This window comes from Trichogramma pretiosum, unplaced genomic scaffold (genome assembly GCF_000599845.2).
Source record: "Trichogramma pretiosum strain Unisexual culture from Peru unplaced genomic scaffold, Tpre_2.0 scaffold11, whole genome shotgun sequence".
Taxonomy (NCBI): domain Eukaryota; kingdom Metazoa; phylum Arthropoda; class Insecta; order Hymenoptera; family Trichogrammatidae; genus Trichogramma; species Trichogramma pretiosum.
The window spans coordinates 347056-372731 of NW_019641702.1; the positions used below are offsets into that span (position 1 = coordinate 347056).

General features: G+C 43.3%; 1 protein-coding gene across 1 annotated transcript in view; it reads right to left on the minus strand.

Moving 5' to 3' along the window:
* Positions 1–25676, minus strand: part of LOC106651933 (UPF0489 protein C5orf22 homolog) — a 459026-nt gene that overhangs the window by 208311 nt on the left and 225039 nt on the right. The window contains exon 5 of the mRNA XM_014370635.2: positions 10811–11005. Within this exon, the coding sequence (XP_014226121.1) occupies positions 10811–11005 (195 nt within the window). The remainder of the gene's footprint in view (positions 1–10810; positions 11006–25676) is intronic.

Sequence of the window (25676 nt, forward strand, 5' to 3'; positions counted from 1 at the left end):
TCGATTCTGTCATTACAGTTAATACAAGGAAGATTTTCACGGCTCGAGGTATATGAAAATAATCGATTTTATTCAACAACTGGCAATATATGCTACGTAGACTCTAGCGAGAGAAATCTCGCTGCAGTGTATACGTGTGCGAGCTTTTACGATAAAAATGTACCGTTTTGACAATGCAATAACAGAACGTTTTGTTTGCCAAGTACATCGGCCATAGAGTACTGCGGAGTCGCGTCCGAGTGTACGATATAACTGGGATGGCTCAAGAGACACACGGAGTAGAGAAGAGGACTCTCCGAGCGAGGACAGAGCGGAGTATAAGAAGGGAATAGTTGTACAGAGCTATATATATACGATAGACATTAGGATGGGTATAAAGATGAGCGCGGTGCACCCAAGAGCTAAGAGAAACGTCGTTCGCGCGCGAGTATACATAGAAAGAGAAGAACAGAGACAGAGAGAGAGAGAGAGAGAGAGAGCTGGCTCTCTTTCGAGCGACGCGTCGCCATGCGCGCACTGCGCTGCAGCAGCAGTGGCATAAACAGCAGTTCGTCGACCTCGTGCGAGGGCTTATGGGTGCGTTACCTGCGCTTCTCTCTCTCTCTCTTATTCTGCCGCGCGACCGAGCAGCCAAGTTGCTGTTGCAGTTGTTGTTGCCCGTTGTATATCTACCGTGGCTGCTAGCGGTGTACTCTACCTCGTACTGTAATGCACGTATAAGACGCGATACTTGCGCTCTAGCTAGCTGCAGCAGGACCCCGAGTGCCACCTGCGTGTATAATGCAAAAACGGCCTGTCGCGGGGACGCATTCGATGGGCCGAGTGTCGTCGTCGTCGTCGTCGCTCTTTCTGACACGTTGAAAGAGAAAAAAAAACCGCGCGTCAACTCCTTCTCTCTCGTGCATGCGTATTTGTGTATACATTGCACGCTGCGCGCTTATAATACCAATAATAATATTCCACGTGAGCATTTATATCCGTCAGCGCTACCGTGTACGTGCCATGTGCGGTTGTAGCACTTTTGCACCTTCGTCTTATATATTATAATATAAATACAATATATAGCCCCAGAGAAGTGGTGGACAGTGGCAGCAGAGAATTGACCGCAGTGCGCCGGAGAGAGAGGCCCCGGACGACGACGACGGCCGACACCCCAAAAGTTTGAATGAACGTGTGCGCGCGCCAAGCTGCTCCTCCCATTCAAAGCTCGGGGGTCGACATACTCGTTACGTGCGTTTCTATGTGTGTGTATACGCGTTTAAACGTTTATAAGCCGCAATGCGTTTAACAACTATATACTTTTTTCGACGCATAAGTCGCGCGCGCTATAACCACCAGCACCAGCACCGTTTTGCGGCCCCGCGGACAATCCTTACTTCGACTTGCTCTCTCGTGCGTCCCCTGTCGCTGTTTCTTTCTCTATACATATACGCACGTGCACGCTCACACGCACACGGACCCAACTCGCTTATCCAGCGAGTGCGCAAAGAGCGAAAAAAAAAAATTCACGAGTCAATGACCGCGCCAAGTAAGCAGTGCGTTCGACTGTGAAAATTTCCTGACTTCGAGTCGAATCGCCACGCACGAAGCTGTATGCGCACGATTTCCCGAGTACTCGCGCACACGCAGGCACTTTTGGCTTTTGCAACGTTCGATTGCACATATCCGCATTAGTGTGAGTCGCTATGCGCTTTTATCCTTACGATTGCGCGCTATGCGTGCGTTTGCACAAATTTTCGACTACGGAATATTTTTACCATACCACAAGTGCAATTGTAAAAAAAAAATATTTTATTTCCCAATTAAGTCATTTGCACGTGCATTTGTGAAAAAGTTCGTTAACCCGTAAATCGCTGAATGAATTTGCTCTTCGGTTTGTGCATCGGTCTGTCGTTACGGTTGGCCCTTTCGACCGTTAGTTTTGTTTTAATTTTTTTTCCTTTGCTCGATTAAATCAGAGAGAGAGAGAGAGAGAAAATAGCGCGAACACGAGAAAGACAGACACTCAGAGAGAGGATCGGCAGATGCGACGTTGCGCTTTCGAGTTATAAGGGGGGGCCATCTGCAATATTACACGCTCGTACATAACACGCTTATCGTCGTCGAAAATTAAAGTATTAATTGTATCCCATATATAGCTGCGCGCGACGACGACGAGCCGATCCCAAAAGCTGCAGTGTCAATAACAGTAATTAGGCCGGACGGAAACGGTGGTTTTTCGTAGCGGAGCGCAGGGTCGTAAGTTGGGTGGTATATATGGCACACGCTACACCACGACGAGTTGGGCAATGGCATATTATACGTAAGGCTTTTGGAGCGCGCGAGCCACCAGCGCCGAGGCGCAGCACACACACAACCGTGGCAGCGAGTTTCAAGCGAGAGAGACAGAACGAGAGCCAAGTTGGGAAGCAGCACGAGCTTTACGTGCAGTACGTGAGATATATGTATATACCTGTGTGCACCTCCTACAGCCGAACTGCTCAGGCGTAAATGTGCGAAGAGGGCCAAAAACACATCCCCGCGCGTATTGGTGTGCGACGTATATAGTACGCCTTCGAATTCGGTTTGGCGCATTGCACCGCGCGTCACAGAGAGACAGCATGCACACAAACACACATACATAATAATGCAATATTACGCGTATATGTGTGTATATATGCGGTGCCACCGTTTAGCCCCGTTTACGTTAATAGGCACGTTGAAACGAACTCGCCCGTGAAACAGGTCGTCGAACTCGCGGGCGGGAGTTTGCTGCTGCTGCTGCTGCCTCACCGTACTATGCATGTATATTTGCTAAAACTGCTGTATGTGCACCCGCAAACACGTATACCTAAAGTGTGCAAATTTTTATGTGTATAAGGTCGCTGAACTTGCTTCGGTCAATGCGTGTGTAAGTGTTCGCGCGATTCAATTGACTTTTTTTTCGATTCCTTATTTGTTCGAATTCTAATACATATATTACTTATTTTCAAGGGGTCGTGATGTTTTTAGTACTTTTAGAGGGTTGTGCGAATCGAGTTTTTTTTCGAGTCCCAGTTGAGTTGATGAATTTTCGAGTAATCGAATTTTTTTGCGAATAAAATTATAAATAAACATTATTTCATAAGGCCTACACAATCAAATATTAAAGAACACAAAAAAGGTCATTCACAACGATGTTTGCTGTATATCATTCAGAAAAGATGAAAAACCGTATAAAGGCTGAAGCGGTCGATGTACACTGGAGTAGCCTCCAGTTCAGAAATTTCTCGAGGCTGGGAAAAATACCAATAGCCTCGTGCCAGAACTGAAGAACTGAAAAACTTAGTCGTGACTTGAATCAAAATTATATAGGTAATGAAAAAATCAACAAAGCCCTGATATGTCATCTTGCACTACGCTTATGCGCAGTATGCACGAGATTCTGTAAGGAAACGAGGGTGGGTCCTTCCTCTTCGCGCATGTGTAAACGCTCGCACACATACACTGATATCTAGCATATCTCCGATAACTCAGACTGGCAGCCTCGAAACTTCTGCGCATGTATGCTGCTGTTTAGATCGAGTATATTACGTATATAAAACGCGCCTGGAGTTCCTGAAGGGCCGCCCCCTTCACATGCACGTATGGCACGCACGCACGTCGTCTTATATATTTTTATGTTTATAGGTATACATCGAACGATCCCCCAGTAGACCAACTTTATAGACTTTTTCTCGCGTAATTCGACGATTCGCGAGGCGCGACGAAAGGGCGGACGCAGCCATGCACTATATACATCGAAAATACTTAAAAGTGATGACAAAACTAAATCATCCATTAAATTTTTTGAAATGATGTTTCTTGAGTCGCGTTCTTGCAAAAAAAAATTAGAAGACGAAACATTTGTAACAAAAGCTTAAATCACAACTATAATGAATTACGATATTGAACATTAAAAGTGCGATATCTTCTCGGTGATATTTATTAGTTTTTACTTTAAATTTACTAAAAAATATATAATTTATTTCATGATAAAAATCTCACTCATACACAATTTACTCCACAGTATTCACGTAATACCAAAATTAAGTATGTATGTACCGTTGTTTCATTCATGTGAAAAGTTAGATTTTTAATGTATTATGGTAAAATTTGGCGTCACATATGAGTTCGATCATTTTGCAGTGCATTTTAAAGTGACGTTAGCACGCGAGCAAAAGTATAATTTGCAATATGCAGCAATCTCTTGAGTAAAACACTTGATAGTTGACTCATAGACTGTAGATGTCGCATCACAAACTCGCAAGCGGTCAAATTCGATTTTGGTTATATATAATTTTTAATGGGAATGTACAGTAGTCTCTGAATAGATTTTTGGTATTGTTGTGTTTGTGAACTTCGTCCACAGTTTCTAGTGGCAAGATTTTTCGCGTTTAACATAGTAAATTTTACACAATTAATAGCAAAACTTCCAGTAGGTTCGACGGTAAGAGTGCACTGCTGTGCACTGGTACGGCTGCTGCGTTGCACTGTCAGGTTATACATAAATTATATCTGTATGTATGTATATATGAATGTGTACTCCATTGCCTATGTGTATATATTACGCGTACGTATATAGGTACAACATATCGAAGCTACACGCAGTAGCAATGGTACCATCCGGCTCGGACGGCATTCTCACGCTCATCTGCATAGACGACGACGACGACGACGACGCACGGTTGAACTCGCATGTGCTGCTATATGTATACGCACATGCATAGGTATACTACTGTATATTAAGCGCGCGTATTGCACACATCGATATCGCCGAGGAGAGCAAAAGAAGAGAGAAGAGAGAGAGAGAGAGAGAGGCCGGAAAATGTTTGTCGAGGGATAGACACAAGGAGAAAGAGAGAGAGCGAGAAAGAGGTATAGCAGCAGCAGTTTTGCATATGTACGTATGCGTGTGTGTGTGCACCGGACCCCCCTCGTATTAAACACCGTTTCTCTTCTCTTTCAATACACACACACATACATGTATAAATACGCACCAAATCACCCGCTGGGACATCTTTCGTCCGCTAGCTTTCTATTCTCTATTATACGCCATATAAACAACAAATGCTGTATATATGTGCATGCTGTCTGCTGCCAAAGGAAAGATTGGCCGAGCGACATGCGCGCGTATATATACGCACGGCGAGTTTTTTCGCTCATTCTCGGGCTAGCTGCCACTACTACTGTATAATATGCAGCAGAGAGACATATATAAACGAAACTACGCGGCGAGAACCGACAAACACGCCAGTGGCTTTTTACTCCATACAGTAGTACCTATAACTTTATATATTCACGTATGTGAATATGTGCGTGTAGCGACTCGTGCACACGTACACACATATACAGTCGAGCTTGCCGTCTCTCTCTAGTTAACTCTTTCTTTTCACGTTTTATTAACGTCGAAAGAGAGACAGAGAGAGAGAAAAAGCAGCTGCGAGTCCGAGCTCTAAAAGCGAACGAGTCTCGACTGTTGTTGGCATTGCTACCGTTTGAATTGCAGCGACCACTCGACCAGACCGAGAATTTGACTAATAGCTCGAGTGCTTGCCTTTACATACACACTCATGCAAAGCAGCAGCAGCAGCACAACTTTTGCGGCAGCCACAGAGTTCGAATTGTACAACTCCGTTGCCGTGTGTGTGAGTGTAATATTACGTATACTGCTTCATGATCGTGTATGTTGGACGGAGCGAGTGAAACAATTGCGCTTGACCTTTTTACGGATCGCTCGAGTCCGATACATATAATAGTAGTGTATATCACTGCGCTCGGTGCGCCCGGCCAATGTACGTCCGAACCCGATGCAAGCCGATATACCGCGTTATACATTACACCGGAGAAATATACATAGAACTGCTCTGCCTCGCGATATATCTCGATCCGTGCATAAAGCTCGCTACGTATATATTGGAATTCCGCGCCGAGAGCCGCAAAGTACGTATATGCGACTGACAAGGAACGATTGCTCAATAACATACAAAGATAAAGAACGGCACGATTTATGGAGACACAGCAGCAGTAGCAGCAGTCGACTACTCACTTGAACTGTGCAGTCATCATAAATTGACGACTTCCCACGCGACGTTAAAGGTCGTCGCGCGGCTCTTTAATACGAATATGAATAGTAAAGCAGCTCGTTCCTCCTTCGTATAATATAAAGCAATTGCAGCGATCGAGACACAAACGTCTTATAATGTGTACATATAGGAGGCAAGGGTCCACCCGCTTACGTGCACTTTTTTATACGTTTGTGTGCAACAGCGCAGCGATCGCATTCGGTTTTGATCATCCTGCACAAATGCGATATGGGCCAATAAGACACACGAAGAGAAATAAAACGTGGCGCACGCGGTAGAGAAAAGAGACACACACGGTGCATTATAAGACGCGCGATATCGCCGGGCGCCGGGCAACCGCCCGTCCGACTGCACGCCGCTCTGGTGCCCGAGCAAAAGAATAATCGCGAGAGAGACTGAGACAGAGAGAGAGAGAGAGAGAGAGAGAGTGCGGCAGCAGCATCAGCAAAATGATATTATATACCTGTGTGTGTGTGTGGCATGAGAGAGTTTCAGCGTGCTATGGATGCGGCAGCAGCGGTAGCATAATATATAAAAGCCAGCGCCCATGAGCGCAGATCGGAGCAATTTAAATAATTCCGAGAACGACCCTGACCCCCGCTTGCGCCTCCTTATATACATGTATGCTGCAGTGTGCAGGTATAAGAAGTCTGTGTTGGCCAGTAGCAAAAGCCAGTAGCTGACCCGACGCTGTTGCTGCGTTGTTTACATACATACACACACACGCGCGCTCCCGGTGTGTCGGCGTCGGCGGCAGCGGCCGCGAGGAAGAATTGTGCAGTAGCAGCCATGTATGTGTAGCAGTAGCTGCTGCCGGCGTCGTCGTCGTCGTCGTCGTCGTCGTTGTTATATCGCAACTTTTCTGCCGCTGCGCTACTGCCTTGCGCGCAGATTAAAATCACAATGGACTTTTTCGAGGGTAAAACAGGTAGCTACGAGTACAAATGTAACTAACCTACTATGCAAACTCTCCTGCGCGTCGAGCTCTCTCTCTCTCTCTCTCTCTCATCTCTTTTAGCTCCCCTTGTAACATGCACAGAAAGAGAGAAAGAAATGAGAGGAGTCGCGCATATATTAAAGCAGCGTCTTTCTCCTTTGCACAGCTCCTTTCTATCTTTACTACACATACAAGCAGCATAAGCCCTTTATATATAATAAATATGTATCTCTGTGTGTGTGTGTGTGTGTGTGTGTGTGTGTGCACGGCTTGTGCATATGTACACGAGGTTGTATTCTCGCTTCGTCGAGTCCCTTATTGGTGTTTTTTTTTCTCAATGCGCGTCGCCCGTTCGTTGCACTGCAGGCGCGCGCGCGCGGAGCACATCTTCTTCCTTGGCAGTCGCGCGCGCGCAGCGCTCAATATTCTGCATACATATACGTACACTTACTCAAGGTCTTTATAGCAGTAGTGAATCTCAGCCGAAAACAACGGGTGGTCGTGTAATACGACGAGACTCCACGATCTCGCTGCCACACAACCACAACAACAACAACAACAACAACAACAACGGCGACTCGCCGCCGTCGCTGTATATTCTGATTATTAAACAATATTACTCTGCGTGTCAGGTACTATATGTATGCATAATGCGCCACTGACAGGCAGCGAGCGGCCGCATCCTTCTACGTCTCACTCTTTCTCAGGGCGCACGATCGATTATGCAGTCCCGTGGCTGCAGCAGCAGCAGCGGCATAAGTCGCTGAGCGGCCGAGGCTTATTAAAATCTCGCGGCTCGACTCTTCTTTTACACATGTATTATGATTTCGCAATATAGCCGCATTGACTCGGTGATGTTCGAGATTCGCTCATTATGTGAGAGCGCAGCTGACCGATACCGCGGCGCACGGTGTCACCAAGCGCCGTCGTTCTTTTGCGTTCGCATGTATATGAAAATGAAATAAAAAATAAATAAATGAAAAAGTAAAGGTTCGATCGAGCGATGATAGCGCGCGCTCAACTAAGCTCGATAAGAAATTTCAACTGCAGCACAGTGCAGGTATATGAACGTGGGTAAATCGCGGCATATGCAGTTTTTCTTGAAGCTCACGTAGCGCATGCGCATATCGGTACATTCGCATTATATGAAAAAGAGAATGAATATAATTATTGAACAATATGTTACAAAAACAAAAGTATGTTCGAAAACAAGACAGGTTAAATTATGATTTTAACTATTATGGAATATGGATGAAATCTGCGAGGCAAGTTTCAATCGATGCACTTCATTTCTGCAAAATTCTGGAATAAAAAAATTAATTCACGATAGCCCGGACGGATTCTCACGAATCTTTAAGAATTTGCGTGCATGCGTGAATATCCGAGAGCGCATACATAGAACAGGCATCGACGGATTCGAAATATAGTCATGTAAAATGTCAACCCTTGACTTTCTCACGTTCGTAGGCCGCAAGAACCGATTTATTCGGCCTTCAAGACAGTTCACTCCAAGGTGTATCCATGTATAGTCGATTTAACGATTTGAAAAAAAAAATCAAATTACCATAAAAATGTGCGGTACAGACAGTGGTGTACATAATAGAAGCCCAAAGAGAGAGAGAGAAGTGCAGCGTAGCGGTGCGCGAGCAGTTGCCTGAGAAACATTCGCGTACGAGAGGCGAGTAGTAGCACCGGTGTAGTGGTGCGCCTTCGAGAATACGGCGGCACATAATACGCGCGTCTCTGTGGATTTGCGACACATATGCTAATGATGCAAATCGCTGCATTATGGTACCTATGCTCTATAAATACGCACGTAAATGCACGTGCGCCATAATATAGGGCGAAAGGTGTTTGCGTAAGATATATTATATTATGGAGGGACAGTTAGCGCACCGGGAACGCTCGCAGAAATGCGGATGGCATTTATGCACATAGGTCTTCTTCGACTTTGAGAGATAAGCCAAGGAATATAGATCGGATTCGGCTATGTCGGGAAATTTCCTTGGGAATGATTGCTTTGTGTTGTTTAAGCATTGACGTTTGGTTGGATCTATCATGCATGGAACTTTCGAGTGCGTATGTAACAATTAAGTTACTGGCAAAATATTTTTTTTGTTACTTTAAAAAAATTCAACCAACGAAATGATATGTAAATATAGATTATTTATTTGTAGGGTATAAAGTGGTCGATAGATACAACGACCCTCTTTTATGTGAATTAACATGTGCGAAAAAGAAAAAATCTCCCAAAGTTTCAATTATTACCGAATGGAATAGTCACGCGTTTGTATATAGCGTCGCGTATAAATATCAGTACATTTGAAATACCTTATCGTGCATGAATACTATGCCTTTTTTATTTTTTAAAAAAGTTTGTCGTAAATTAGAGAAAAGAATAGAAAATAATAATACGAGTTCACGCATTGACTTCAAAATTCCAAGATATTCACGGCCGAGATTTGCTCGATCTTAATGAATATCGACGAGTCCGGGAAAAACCGTTGACGAGCGTAATACCGCGAATTATTACGTAGGGCAATCACCTCAAAAGGTGCAGTAAATGTGGCATCGTGTCGGTCGAACGACGAACCGAAGAACACCTTATAGGCTGTATAACGTCGAAGTAAACAATTCACGGCAACAACGGCCACCACCACCACCACCACCACTACTATTATAGCACCTTAGAATTTTGGGACAAATGAGTGTCGCGGCCAATACGCATAATATGCGCCTTGTCCTCTTTCGTAATATACCACCATGTAGGCGAGTGTTGACGACGACCGCCAAGGCTCTAAACGCCCGGGACAATAAAACGAGAAAGCCACGTGCCGGCACTTGATGTCGCTCGGCAGATGATTAAGCTCTTTCTCTCTCTCTCTCTCTTTTTCTTTCTTTCATTCTTTCTCGCTCGGCAAAAGATATGCAAATTAGCACCGCTCTATTTCTCGGGCCCGGCCGGCCGGCCGGCCTCGCACCCGTAAATAATGACCCATGCCGGTGATTATGCCGCGCCGCCGCGATATTAAGAGCCAAGACTCGAGGTCCTTAAGTTTTCGTAGCCCGATGCCAGAGAGTATTGTTATTTGTATAATAACAATAATGATAATAATGCGTTCGAGGCGTGCGAGCGCGCGTAATCTGCGCAAGAGCAGACAGGCAGCACGGGCTGCTGTGAATATTGTTTTGTTACCATAATATAAGGGATATTTATGTGTGTATAAGGTCAAGGAGAGGGGACGACGCTGCTGACGGGCCCCGGCGCTCCGATGATTTCTTAATAGGTTCGACCGCGGCAGGTAATTAACACTGCCGCTTATAATATATAACGCTCGGAGAGCACCGGATCAAAAGCCTCTTCAGCCTCTCCTTCTCTCTTTTTGCTCTCTCGTGATCCCTTATTGTGACCCCTGCTTGGCACAAAACACAAACGCACACACACAAACACACATGCGTGCGCGTGAACAAGCGCTTATTCTTATTAAGTAATTATTAATGACACGCGATCCACTTGCGTCTCTCTCTCTCTTTCTCTTCTTCTCTGCTGTGGGCCTGCTGCACAGCCGTCGTCATGACACTTGGAATACGACACGAACGCCGAGCAACTACGGCTCGTATTAGCACACACACACACACACTCGAACGTGATGCAAGGGCTACTGTATAACAGTCGCTCTCTAGGCGCCTGTATTATGTATACATAAACACATGCATATCACACAATGTGTACACGATGCAACTAATAACGTTTATGTAATAGGGGTGGTCATGTTGCATAATCACTTACCTCGGGATCGCAGGACGCCGGCCGCTCGAAATAATAAATTTTGCCGAGCTTCTCGTACAGGTTGGCTTTTTCGTACAGAGCTCGGAAGGGGTTCTTGGTGCTGAAGAAATCAAGATCGATGTCCAAGATGTACGGCATGTCCTTCTCGGGCAGGTACTTGCGCAGAATCGAGCCGACTTTGACGAAGTCGTCGACCTAGAACACGAGAAACATCGTTGCGAATTAGTTCATTTCTTCGGTTATAATGATCACTTTTATCGACGTATTTTTGTATGTGTGCATGCATGTACGAGAGATTTGTGTGAATTTTTGGAAAAAAAGATACATAGATACATAATTTTTAACCGTCGAGCGTTACGCGTTATAAAAAACTTTATTCGTAATAACAATAGATTTGAGGTTAAATGCAATACCATCTTCGAGTCGACTTGATTTTGAATTGCTCTTCATGTAACCGTTTCGTGAACATATCGATTCTTTGTCACCGAACTTTTTTGCCACTAAACACTTCAAAAGATTAATCAACTACAACACACTCACTAAAAAATGAACGTAAGCACATAAGCACTTCAACACTAACCATCTTTCGATTGCCAACACCATCACTGTAACGCACAATCTCGACCTTTTCCTCGACCACTGCGTCGTATTTTTCGAATACGAACAATCTGTTTCACTACTGGACTTTATAGACCTAAACGGAACACGAGCAAAGCAAAAAACGAATACGTATACCAAAAAACCTCATTGTAACGCCAATCGTTCGATTGTTACACCACCACGGTAACGAATGCTCATGACTATTTCCCTCCTTTGGTCGTCTTCGTTCGAGCACTCGATAACAGTCGTAACTGTTACTAACTATCGGAGTCGCGTGTTTGCGGACGACGTCCCGCACCAAAACAATGTCCATGTAAGGGATACGAGATAGTAGACGATCGCGCTGCAACGAACTCGACTCGGACGCGCGTTCGATTTCAAAATCGACCGTTGGCCGGCTACTGCCGCGTCGCGCGGGATCAGTTTGGAGTTCGGTCGATGACGCGCTTGAGATATCGAAGGTCGCGCTGCGCATGCATTCGATATACGTTGTTTACGTGTTTAGTTGTGCCTGCGTATGTGTAATATTTTGATATTATGCGTGAAGGTGCGTGTGCCGCGCCATTTTGCTTATGGACGTCCGAATTGCGCAGCGCAGTGGCATACTATTTTCGCGCGGGCATATTAGAAAAATAAAAGTAAAGGATGGCGCCATCGTAGAGGCAAATGTTTTGCACTACTGCGAAATACTGGAACGAGACGCGTATATTTCGGGCTCTCAGCTACACGGGTTGACGCGCCATACAACGTAAGTAGAGACGACTTTGTTGTAAACATGTATAACTCTTAGCGGCTCTCTTTCTCTCGCGCGCGCACTACAGAGATAGAGAGACCAGCCGTTTTTATCGACTTTGAAGAAAACGACTCTGTTTTCCACCCAAAAGCCCCGCCGGGGCTTGATGTATGCCCGCTTGAAAATGCAGTAAAAGTCCGCGTATTAAACCACACAGATGAAAGAGCACCATAGGATCTGTCTACGTGTGCGTGTGCATAGATATACCCAGTAGTGAAATAGACAGTTCGTTCGAGGCACACGAGGGAACTCTTTCGTGCGCGGCCGCGAGATATTACATTCGGTCTCTCTTTCGGCGCCATGCCAGCAAAAAAATCCGCGCACAATACGACTTACATACATATAACTCTCCATATCTTTCAGAGTCTCTTTGCAACCTGTTTTCCACTGGTGCTTAATAAAAAATACGTCACGCGGTCGGAGTGAAAATACCACGAAGTTGGAAAATTACCATCAAATCTGAAGTTTGAGTTAGACATTTTTGGTTAATTTTTCTCTAGCTAAGCGAGTGCATTAATACACATTTTTGTTCTTCCTGAACATAATTTAACATTTGAGAGATGCTCGATCGTGTTTTGCGTTACCGTTGAAACAAAAGCCGTTGAACAACGGACAAATTCGACAAAGCACCCCGAAGTCGCTGTCGATTACACGTCGACGCTAATGAACGAAGAAGACGTTTTGTACATGCGGGGGGCTCTAAGGGTGTTATACAGTCACAGATTAGCAGTGCATATAAGAATAATCACACCCGGCGATTCAACGGCACATCAAGTGTAAAGCTCGAGAGAGGGTCGCGATCGTCATCGCTGCCGTCCATATATACATTATTACAGAAAAAAGAGTTGCAGGCGCTCGGCGCGCTGTGCGATATATATCACGTCTATATTATAATAGCTCTCGTCGCGTCGTTAATTGAAAGCGTCGTTGCAGCGGCTCATTGTTCGCGGCTATACGGCATTGCGCCGAGCGCAACGGCTGGAAATCGCGCGCCCAACCGACGTAGTAGAAACAATGTATGCTGCTGCTGCTGCTACTGGGCGCGTGTCTGTGTGCACTCGCAGCAGCGGCAGCAGCAGCTCAGCAGATGCACCGCGTCAATCGAGTCTTTGTTTCTCCGGGGCGGCACTTTATATAATGCGCGATGCATGTGTATACGTGCGTGCTGTGTGCGCTTATATAGTAGTCGAGCCTCGAGAAAAGCTCGTATCTATATATGCAACGGCGGCGACGACGACGACGACGAGTGTAGGAGCTGTGCGCACGAAGAGCCCCGCAGATGTTGCAAACGCGTTTGTGTTTGCCTTTCTTTCAATTTCTTTTTTTAATTGCAATCTCGATTGAGCGCCTATGTGTGCGCTGTAATACGACTGCAGGGCACGAGGATCGTCGTCGTCGTCGTCTACGTCGTCGTTGTTGCCCGAGTGCCGCGCACAATGATGTGCCAACGCAAACACGCACGTATATGCTACGCGCGCAGCGGAGCTCCGAGGCCTCGGCGGCGCTGGTGCATTCAAATTGCCAAGAGCTTCGTCGCTCGCTGTGACGACGACTCCTATACACACACAAGCGCAGTAATCCGAGCTTCCGACGCAGCAACGACTAATGACTCTTTAGTGTTCACGAATCGCAGTGCGTGTCGCACGCGCGCGTGCGGTGGCGTCGTCGTCGAGCTCAAGCTGTCCCCGCGTAATCGTTTCTTGTTTATACACCAACATATTACGCACACACGTTCGTGAGCATCAATCTTGTTGCAGTACAGTCACGTATGTGTGTGTGTGTATGTGGATGTGTGTGTGTGTATAATGTGTATAATAATTGAGCCGATCGAGAGCTACGTGCGCGAGACGTCGTGCAATTTTTCGAGCGAATTGCGAGGCACGCGAATCGCGTCTAGTATGCGTGAATCTTTCGGGGAATCATCTCGCTAATTCGTTTGTACTGCACTAAGGTTTGAGCTTTTAGCCGTTCATTAGGTAATCGAGGCTGACCGTTGATCTTCGCTGAGACGTCGTTACATGCAAGGTCGATCGAAACCAACACCGACCAGGAGAAAATATGAAGCCCTTTTTTCTTTTAAGCAAAAAAAATCATGAGTAGAGAATGGGCTGCAACGGCTACATGTGAAATTCATTGTGTTATAAAAATCGGATGCCTATTCTTTTCGTTGAATAAAATAACGATGAAAGTATTGACCCGATGAAAAGACAATATTTGTTCTTACTTAGAGCAAATGAATAAACTCAATTGCTTTTGAGATTTTTCATCTTTGCTTAACTTTCTCACTTTCAATTTAATACTATTATATGACATTTCTCTGTCATGCGCAGGTGGGTCACGATATTGAGCTTTTTCATACATGCGTCGATATCAGCCGTACAAGATAATCCATCAACTTGGCCCGTGTTGTCCACAGCAAATTATCATCCATCGCCGCCTCGAGAAACGTGCCTGAGCTAGTCTCGCTTTTAAACTTTTGCTATTTAGATGCACAGGGAGTGCCAAAGGCGCGCATCATTTGCCAAAGTGCGTTTTATTTTTTCGCGTGTCAAACATTCTTTTGCTTACTGCATTATTTTGTAAGCTGCTCATATGAAACACGAGAAATTTCTGATGTACGGGACAGCGCCTTAACTTGCATAATGCGGCTCTATGTAAATTGAAAAATTTCCCGCAAAAAATTTCATAGAAAATCTCTCTTGTGTCAACCGTCTCACGTTAAGCTACGTTAAATTTATTTACAGTCATATATTTATTAATTTAAACACTTAACTCGTGTGTTCAGAGCTCTTGCACTTGAACCCGCGGACGGGGACGGGCTTATATAGTTTGTTCATTCGATTGTCATTGCAGTGACGAATTTTTAAATGTACTGAAGTTACCGCAATTTATTTATTCCCGATCTTTCTGCATGAAAAGAGAATCGTTGTTGCAAAAGTCATTAATAAAACCGTTTAATACAAAATATTTGTAAAAAATTCAAAAAATTTCAAGCGAAAGCCAGCCAATTTTTGACTGAATTATGCTTTTTATAATAAATAAACATAATGAGTTTTGTTTAGCTCAACGGTTTTTTTTTCATACCAAAAAATTGCTTTCTTTTATGTTTAATATTTGAAATCTTTATCCGAATTTAAGAGATAACTTCACAAGAAGAAGATCTTGCTATGTAACTGCCGCCGAAGCCTGCACCGACGCGCGCACTGCACTGCCCAACGAGGTTCAATTAATTAACGTGTATACGCTGTTAAGAAGGAAAATACAAAGAGAGATACGACGAAAGGGCAGAGTACGTAGGCATTACATTGTAGTAAGGCAGCGGCGGCGTCGGCGGTGAAAGCTCCGAGCGTAAATTTTTTAACCGAGTGCGCGTTATTGCCAATTACGAGTAATTCAAATGAGTCACTTCGTCGAGTTAAAAATAATCGAGAGCGCGTAAGCCATTGCTGGCAATTAATGTCAATGCGTAATCGAATAAAAGGCGTTGTTCGCGACTATTTGCACTCTAATTCCACGGCAGGCCATTAATTTACGACCCTCCCCCTTATAGTGGCGTTTTCTTCACACTTATAAATCGATACAATATATAACTTGATTATAAGTCAGATTAATGGCAAATAAATAATCTATGAGTTTGGGCAAGATCCATGACCCGGAGCTGGGGTGGTCTCCTTGTGAAAAGCTTCACTAGTGACCGCTAGGTGGTGCAGCGCCGGCACCCACAAGCTACTAATCTCCGCCAGGGGTTAAGCCCATATTCCAGACAGAATCCAGGGCTATCTTGGCGGGTTTAGAATATGCTCTCGAGAACGCCAAAAAGGGACGAAAATATATCATAACCGACTCGCTCGATTCGTTGGAATATCTGAAAAGTGAAATCCATAAAACAGGTGCGCCTAAGAAAAAGTGGCTGGAATTTGCTCGTAGTGACGCCGACGGCTTGGTGGCTGACTCGTTGGCGAGAATGAAGAATTATGTTTATCTTCAAACGCTCTAAACTTAAGGCATAATTATAAAAAATATTTAGATATATTTTATAAATGTCATGTCTCTTTACCTGAAATGGAAAAAGAAAATTACAATCGCATGTGGAATGAAACCAAAGGACTTTTTATACAATTCGCAAAATTAAATAAAGCACGTTTGGTAAGAACATTTTTGAGCTTTAATTCATATGGGGGAATATTATGGGGGAATATTATGAGCGAATCGGTAAGGACACCGGCCTGGATTTAGAATCGTAACTTGATGACTTATACCGTTATATTTACTTTGCCTCTTGCACATTTGAATTTTAAGGTACTCGCCATCTAGTGGCAGATGTTGGTTTTAATTGATTGAATTATAATACATTTTTTGTGCAATTAACGCAAAAAGTAAATCAGTAACAATACATTAATTTTCAACGAAGATTTCATTTAAAAATATCTTAATATCAGTGTTTTTAATAGCCTTAAAATTGGTACACGTGAATTAGCGATATCTAACTATATCGAAGTTTCGCTGTAACTTCGCCAAGGCAAATGAAGGCAAATGAAGGCAAGGAGCACAAACGAAAGTCGAGATCCAGACAGAGAGATGGGGATGATCACTTGGTACAAAGCTCGTTATATGAACTGCGAGAGAAGAGGAGTCATCGCGAGAGGAAAGGGAAAAGGAAAAGGGCTGCTGCTGCCGTATCATATGCATACCGCATAATTGTCGAACAATTACTTTCCGTGCGCAGTTCGCGAGGCAACCTCGTATTATATTATGTATATAATATAATGCCGTACATTAATCGCAAGCGTAAACGGGCTTGACGATTGTTCGCCGCGGCATTACTGCTCCTGCTGTTACTTGCCTACAAACGCTATATATGTATTTATTGGCTTATGCGTTGCTCCGTGCATATTGTTTTATTGCGTCTGTATGTGCATTATTGTGTGTGCACGCGAGCGAGGCTCGAACGGTATTTACAAGCTATGCGCACATTTGCACGTGCGGCTTAGATTAGCAGCTCTATGGCGTATTTTATATATAACCAGCCTGTTGCGCGCCAATAACACTACTACTATAGCCGACCGTATTATAATATATATATATATATATATATCCTATCGAGTAAATACAGGACATACTGGAGCTGGATTAAAAGATATAGTATACACGGCGGATTCCTAATTACTTCGAGAGCCCCGATTCGAATACCTGAGCTTTCATTATCTCCGCGCTAAAATCAAGAAAGTGGATAGTTCTAAACCAAATAAAGGCACAGTGTTTAATACCGTACTCGCTTACTTTCTTTATGGGTAAAACATTTTAGTTGTGCGCCACCTAGTGGCGATAATTTATTTTTTTTTCAATACAGCCAGACTTTAGAGTGATTTTCTAAATCAGTTGCGCAGTGATACTGTACCTATGGCGCGTTCAGAACCCTGCTCGGTGAATTTCATAGAGCCGCCTTGATTCTCAATGATTTTTCGTATCATTACTCCTCATTTATACGCTTGATTCCTCATTTATAAATAAATGATATAAATACATTTTTAATCGTGCTATATTCCATCAATTTTATGTATTCTAACTAGACGTTTAAGACGCGCTCCGCGCGTATCAATTTTTTTATTTGTGTTTTGAGGTTAGCAACTTTCAGGCGCGCTTCGCGCGCGTACATCTTTCAGTCAGTTTCGAAAAAGTTGCTATTATGACCGTAGATGTCACTTTATTACGTTTTGACTCGAGTCAAAAGTCAGTCGACCAATCAGAGGCCGAATAGATTGGCTTCACTTTTAGGTCCATCTCTTTTTTATAAGTTAGATTGTATAAACTATAATGTATTTGAACGTAATATTTTATCATATTAAATTTGTTTACTGCACCAAATAAATTAGTAATTATAATAATAACGATTGAAAATCTATTAGTTATCCCGATGAAGTGACAAATACCCTGTACCAATTCTATACGTGCCGCTCGGGCCGGCGAAAAAGTCACGTTTTCATCAAAATTAACGCAATTCTGTGAGTTGTTTGTTTTGATCCTTATATCAAGAAAACATCCTCGCTTACATCAAATAAATTCCGAGCTTATAACTCGGATCTTTATCCGCAGACGCGATCATTTCGATGCTTCATTAAAAATGTTAATCGCAATATTACGAGCGTTAAATAATATAAACAACGCGGCGCCCACGAGAGACCCCGCGCGTTCTCTCGCGCAATAACAAGCTATTATACTCATAAACACGCAACACGCGTATCGGCGAGACTCGCACAAATAATCATTTAAGCTGCACTCGTGCATTATATATAGAAAAACTGTACTGCCCAGACTCGGCAGATCGCAGATAAAGAATATTTGTAAGAAAAGTATAATATGTAGCGCTAAAACCGAGGCACTAAGGGTCACGCTCCGCGCAGAGGAAATTTATTCATGCCTATTTAAAGTGTACGATTCCTATAAAGTGCATAACACCCAAGTTCCTCATATTATAGGTATGAGCGCTCGGGCGCTCGCGAATGCACTTCTCTCGATCGAGGCGCGTACATGTAACATCGAGAGCCACTTGTCTACTCGTCAACCCTGATAACTTCTTTATGCATATACAGTAAATAACAACAATAATTATAATAATAATTGCTTGGCTATCCGACTCAATGGTGGGAAAAGATAAAAAGACTCTCGCGCGCGCGGATGAGCCGTGCTCGCTTTTCGCATACATGAAAATAACTCGGCGCTCAAGCTGAAACGTAATAGAAGCGAGCGAGACATTGGCTGACTTTGCTCGAGCGCGAGGGCTTTTATTCATCAAGCCTGCGCGCACACATTCGTGTAATATATAATGCGGTAAGAGAGTCAGAAAATCCGCCTCTTCACTCCGATCTGTGCAAGCTGATCCACGGAGTCTTAGGAATTACAAGCCTGTTTGTTTTCTCACCTTCTATGTGCATGCCCGCACGTGTTCTCTGCCTGCTGCTGCTGCTGCTACTTGATGGCAGGCTAAACTCACTTGAAACTACAGAAGACGTCGTGGAAAATCGCGTTAGCCGAGCTTCACGGCAGCGGCGAGTTATCTCTAATTAGAATAACGATCTTATTCTATCTTTTGTTCGAGCCAGTGTGTTACATACGTGCGAACGAGATGTTACATGCGCACAGACACGCGTGTGCATTGGAGCTGCTATTGAGCGACGCCACACTGGCGTGAGTGCGTTGAAAATTAAGCCGAAGCAGATCTGAATTTTCCGCTCTTATTGGGGAATCAAGCTTATACTACGAGATCTCGATACACGAGTGCTCTATTTGTATGCGTTGGGGACTGTTTCTTCATCGTAAGAGCTGATTTTCGAGGTCTGCAAAAACTATACTTAAAAACTGTAAAGTTGAATTGCAAGTAACACATGTACATCAGCGCAAGTTACTCGAGGTCGGGCTATTATACACATTATGTTTATAATGCTGCGGATTCATTGCGATCCGCGCGCAAATTTCTGTGCGACGATGATCAGATGCGCATCAAAGACTTGCGTCTGTCTGATTAATATATATTCTTACGCCACGCTAAGAAAACAAGCCGCAGTTTGTGTGTGTTTATAGTCATGTAAGTAAGAAGCCTGTTCTGCTGCTGTTGCTGCTTTGAGTTTTTCGATCGCAGTAGCCGAGCCCGTGATGCAGATGAGATGAGCGCGTGATAAAACGCCGCAGCAGCTCGATATACATTATAAAAGCTGCACGCCAGCTATATACAAGACATATCTCAATTGGATGTAAATACAGGGGCCCGCTTTATTCTCGCGCTAGCAACGAGCTTTTACAAGTGTTTTCCATTTGTCAAGCACGTTTCACAAGCTCGCGCAGAAGAGAGCCGTAATGTCATATAAATGTACATAAATACTTATGAGAGGATTGATATTCTAGAATTCGTTGTAATCAAAAGTGAAAGAGAAATTTATTGTAATCAAAAGTATCATTTTTGGTTTTAGGCTTTTCGATTTTATCAACAGATGGAGTATTGTAAACTCGTGAGTGGCAAGAAACGTTTTGCAGGATATATAGAAGCCGTATCATCTGTGTCGTGTTATTTAAATTGAAGAATTGAAAAGAGCAAGAGGATAATGTCCGCGAATCCAATTACTCCCAGCACTCATGAGCTTATTTACGCGAAAATATAAATGTAAGAATGTTCAACATTTTCATATAACTTTATGCGCTGTGCACAATGTTGCTTAGTGATGGAATATTGCAAGCTAACTCATATTTACATCCTTTATTCTTGATTTTTCCTCGAGGCGTAAGCTCGTTGAATTCTTCGCGTTAACGTTTACGACTGTACCCGCGCATACATATACGCACACTCGAGTTATTCGAGGCATATTTAATTGTAGATATACAAACGTAAGGTAAGAAACGATCTCATTAAGGCTTTCGCACGTAATTATTCAAGGGAGTTTTGTGTGTACACATAAACTTGCCCTGTGTGGTGTACGTATATAGCGCGCAGAAGTCGTGTAAGGCTGATGAACGCGGCGCGCGCGGCTCATTCAATGAAGAAAAAAAAATTCAAGCCGACTGCACTTCTCTCTCTCTCTCTCTCTCTCTCTCTCTCTCTCTCTCTTGAGAATTGGATATCGCGGTACACACATATATATATATACGTTCGTTATGTACGCGTTCGCTTCAATGATAAGCATCGCGCCGAATAACTTTCCTTTTTTTTCTTCCTCTTCTTTTTTCCCTTTTTTCCTCGGTACCGAGAGCGACCAAGTTTTTGTGGCGCGGTGCGAAGTGGCAGTGCTTAAGGCAGAGCGAGCGAGGCTCTCGAGACAGATGCGTTTATAAGCCCGCGCCGCGCGTAAAAACATGCGTGCAATGCTCACGGACGACGCCGCCATCGCCGCTGCAGCAGAACCGCGAGAGGACTCTCATACGTTATATAGGAGAGGCGCATCGGCGAGCCGCATTGCACAAACTTGATGGGCTGCGTATGTTTGTGCCACTTTCCTCGAGATAAAATGACGAAAATAAAATTCCCACTCGCACAGATAAGAAAACTGTGCGAACTGATTCGTCATGTACTTGGGGGCTTGCGAACCGCCGCCGCCGCTGCATGTACGACGTTCATTACGTTCAATCTCTCTCTTTCTCTTTCTCTCTTGCTGTGCCACGGCCCGACAACGACCGTGACAAGAGGAACCATTTTTCTTGCTTTGAGCGCGTTATGTACCCGCATAAACCCCGTATTATATGCTCGTATGTACAAATGTATTTAGTATGCATACTTGTGTAGATGTAAGCTCGAGGTATTGTGCCCAGCAAGTACTTTTCTTATCAGTTGGACTTTGGTTTATACATATGGTACAGCCACGATCTCGAGATGTAATAGCAGTTTGAAAGTGTAATTCTCTGATTTTACTAACTTTTTCGCTCCATTCGCATTAAATTGCGATTCGTGTAGGAACGCTCATTCATTGCCTCAGACCAAGTATGTGCGATCTATGCGTACAGTATCGGGTGGAAATCGTACAATCATGAGTATAATGAGGGAGGGTGGCGTGGACACAATAAAGACAACGACTTCGTTAAATAATAAGAATTTTGCTTATTAATTTTATAATAAGAATAAAAAACAACCATTGAAATCTTCGCCATTTACATTGCAGTCCTTTTGGACATTTTTCAGCTTTTACAGGTTTTTTGTATTCACGATTAATTAATGTCGATGAAAAAATTAATACGTTCCTCCAATTTTCGGTCGCGAACAATGATTGGTCGATGATAATTCTACAAATCTCAATTGGCAGACGATAGCTCATCAGTTCCCTGAAATAAACCTGCGCACATTGCCGGAAAGATTTTCTGTATATCATCTCGGGCAGATATGCAGGTCAAGCTCCGTGATTGCCTCTGGATATTCCACCATTCGCCCAAGCGCTTTAACTTGGAGTGATCTGTGTATCGTGTTCGCCGTCTCTTCAGGTCGGAACTGAATCAAGTTGTGGAGCGACAGGCTCGAAATGACCTTTAGCGATCTTCTTTTGCTGCTTACATTTCGATGTAATAACGTCTACTGACTTTAAATATTCGCGATGGACATGTAGATGGATGGGATAGCTGCATTGGCGTCGATTTTAACATGTGTTCTTATGAAAATGACTTAGAACGCTCACCGAACTAAATTTCTCCACGTAAGAAATAACATGGGAAATGCTTCCAAAGTGGGGGCGCCATGAATGACGCACAGGGCCAATACTACGACCAATATAATACAGAGAATAAACACTGAGATAGAAATAAAAATATAGCCACCTGTGTATTATAAGAGGGGGAAATCTTAAAGTCTATGGTAGTGGGGAGCTTCTATATAACTTAGTCCATTGACACATCAAAATTAGATGACTCTGCTACTTTCACTTTTTATTAAATTGCGCAGTCATAGAGTTGATCAAAACATTTAGACTAATTGAGATCAAAGCAGTCAGGAAAAACATGTATGCGTATTTGAGTTTTATACGGAGTACCTGCGATTTTTAAGTGGTTGAATTTTTTCATTCACGCTGCAGAATAACGATTTTTTTTTATATTTACACTTTTTTACATTGTAAATACAATCTTTGTTTTGTTTAATTCAACTTGTATAATTTAAATTTTACGAAACATATGTGTTTGACTGTTCTGTCTAATCGACAAGCCTTCTTCCTTCAATGTTCGCGAGCGAACGAACCGACGAACGAGCCAAGGAGAGAGAGAACTATACGCTCGAGGATCTTGAAGATCTTCAATGAGATTTGGTACGGAAAAATGTCCAGCTACACGTTAGTCAGTTCCTTACTTTTTTTCTTTTTCTCTTGCAACGAAAACAGCAAGGCCCAACGAACGAGAAAGAGACAGAGAGAGCCTATTACACGTGACGAGACGGTGTAAGCGCGCCATTCACGGATCTTATCATCTCGCTTTCGAGAAATTTTGCCAATGTTTCTCCTCTCTCTCTCTCTCTCTCTCGGCAGCGAAAAGTCACGAGGTCATAGTCGATTAAATTGGTTGCTTGTACGTCCCAAGTCATTTTTAATTCGTGCAAACCAACAATTTGGTCGAAAGTCCATCGTCGTCGTCGTCTTCGTGACTACTCTAACCAACATTACATACCCAAACCTTATAATATACCTATGCTGAGTGCCAGACAATATTTCACACAAAAAACACACGTTACTGCATTGAAACATTCAGTTTTTATACGGAGGATTTGAACAATTGATCTATATTTTTTATAAAAATTCGAATCCGGCAGATTCTCGCGCTCTCAAATTCGAAAGGGTTTCGTATACGGGTAGTAGCAGCTGCCTAAATTGCTTAGAATAATTGTCGCATGTGGCTCTCGAATACGCTTCTTGAATTTGCAACTACTTGCGCTACGTACATAATACGCACAGTAAACACACAAAACGGCGTCGGTACGACGCGACGCGACGAGAGGAAGAAAAAAAAATCGAGCATTAAGCTCGATTGAACGCGGCATGCATGCGGTACCCAACAACAGCAGCAGCACAAGTAAGCACAATGACAGCTGCGAAAGCTTCGCGCAGTTAACCGAATGCAGAGGTCGATTGTAAAATATCATTCGCTCATTCTTTCGGGCTGCGGAGCGCGCAGTTCAACCCGTTGTACATAATGCATATAGAGCAGGGCGCATAGCGTATTGCTGCAGTGCAGCAGCACAACACACAGTGCACTTCTTTCTCTTATATGCGTGAGAGCTGCGCAGCCGAACAATGAGAGCTGCTGTTACTGCCTGCTTGCTTCATGCGGCCCGCTCCCAAGCTGCGCGCGAGCCTGGAGTTGCTGCTGCTGCCGCGGAGCTTTGGATACAAAAAACATGGCAGAGAGAAACGGTGGAGAGAAGCAAAGAGTGGAGCGAGTGCATATAATAGCAACGCGTGTGCAGTACGAAAAATACCACGCAGCTATAGGGATCCTTCTTGCTTTTCTGTGTGTGTGTGTGTGTGTACATGCGCGGGCAACTGTACGTGCATAGAGCTGCAGCTATATGTATGAACGAACTCTTTCTTTCTCTCTCTCTCTCTCTCACTCTCTTCGCAACGATTTTTACTTTAACAAATTGGTTTTTTCAGGCGTGCGCAATGACGAAAAATTACGGGGCTGCGCTCGTCTGTATTCGACCTAGAGCATACTTTACTATAACTCGAGCTGCTTATGATGCTGATGCTGAAGCTGTTGCTGCTCTGTAGTAGTTGAAAGCACACGGGTTAAGGAGAAAAAAAGTGTTCAAAGTACGGGAGAAAAACGAGCGAGAGCTGAATATCGAGGAGCGCGCTCGCGCTCGCTCTGGCAAGTACGGCAGAGAGAGCTGCGGCGTACACGCTCCTCATATACATAGCACTGGCATTTTTCGCTGCCCGCGAAAACTCTTTTTCACTTTCATTTGAATTTGATAACAGATATCTTAACCCTTTAACGCCCGAAGTGACCATTTTTGGACAACATTTATAGCGATGAATTACACCGATTAAAAATTGTTTGAAAAATTTTTCAGACATCATTTCTTACGTAAAATTTAATGTACTTTTCGAATGCAGTGTCAGAATTTAAAAAAAATTGTTCAATAAAAAGTTATAAACAATTTTGTAAAAAAAAACATGAAATTTCGAGAAAAAAATCTCGTTCAACTCAAATTTCAACACGGACAGAAGGTTCGCTCGTAGGTCTGACGCATAAAAATTTGGTCAATGGCATGTATACTTTATTGTAAAATAGTTATAATGACGAAATTCAAAATGGCGATCATAAATTCGGCTCTCGAAGACCTGTATGTCATAAAATGATTTCGACAATTTTTAACTCGATAACCATCAACTTTTCAAGAAAAAGTTGCAGAATAAAAAGTGTTTAGAATTGATCAAAGAACACGCCTGATTTTTTTCAGAATTTTTTGAAACGATTTTTGGATTTCTGGATAACACCATTTTTTCAAAAATTCAATGTTGAATTGCAAAGATAAAATTGCACTCTACATATAATTTTTTCACTTTAAAAAAAATCTAATTTTTAGCCATTGGAAAATCAAAAAGCAGTCAGCAGACTGTTGTTGACATTTGATCAGGGCTCGTGCACGAAACAGAAAGAGACAGAAGATATGCCGAAAACCACGTGCTGCGAGTGGTGGCGTTACTGTACACCTATAGCCATGTAAACAAACAAATTTCTGCTAGATGTACTCTAACCAAAGAATAAAACGAGTATCAATAGATGGCGCTACCGACTTATGAAAGTCTCGAGATTCATGAGAGAATGGCAATGATATATCTTTGAGTCGTTTCATTCATTTTTTCTAAATAATCGTAAAAGTATCGGTACTAAATAAGCTGTACATTACGGTACAGTTAAAATTTTTAAATTCCGATCATGGCACTGGAAAGCTGAGGAAAAATCCTATCAAACAAGTCAATGAAAAAAAATTTTTTTTTTTAGATTTTAGGT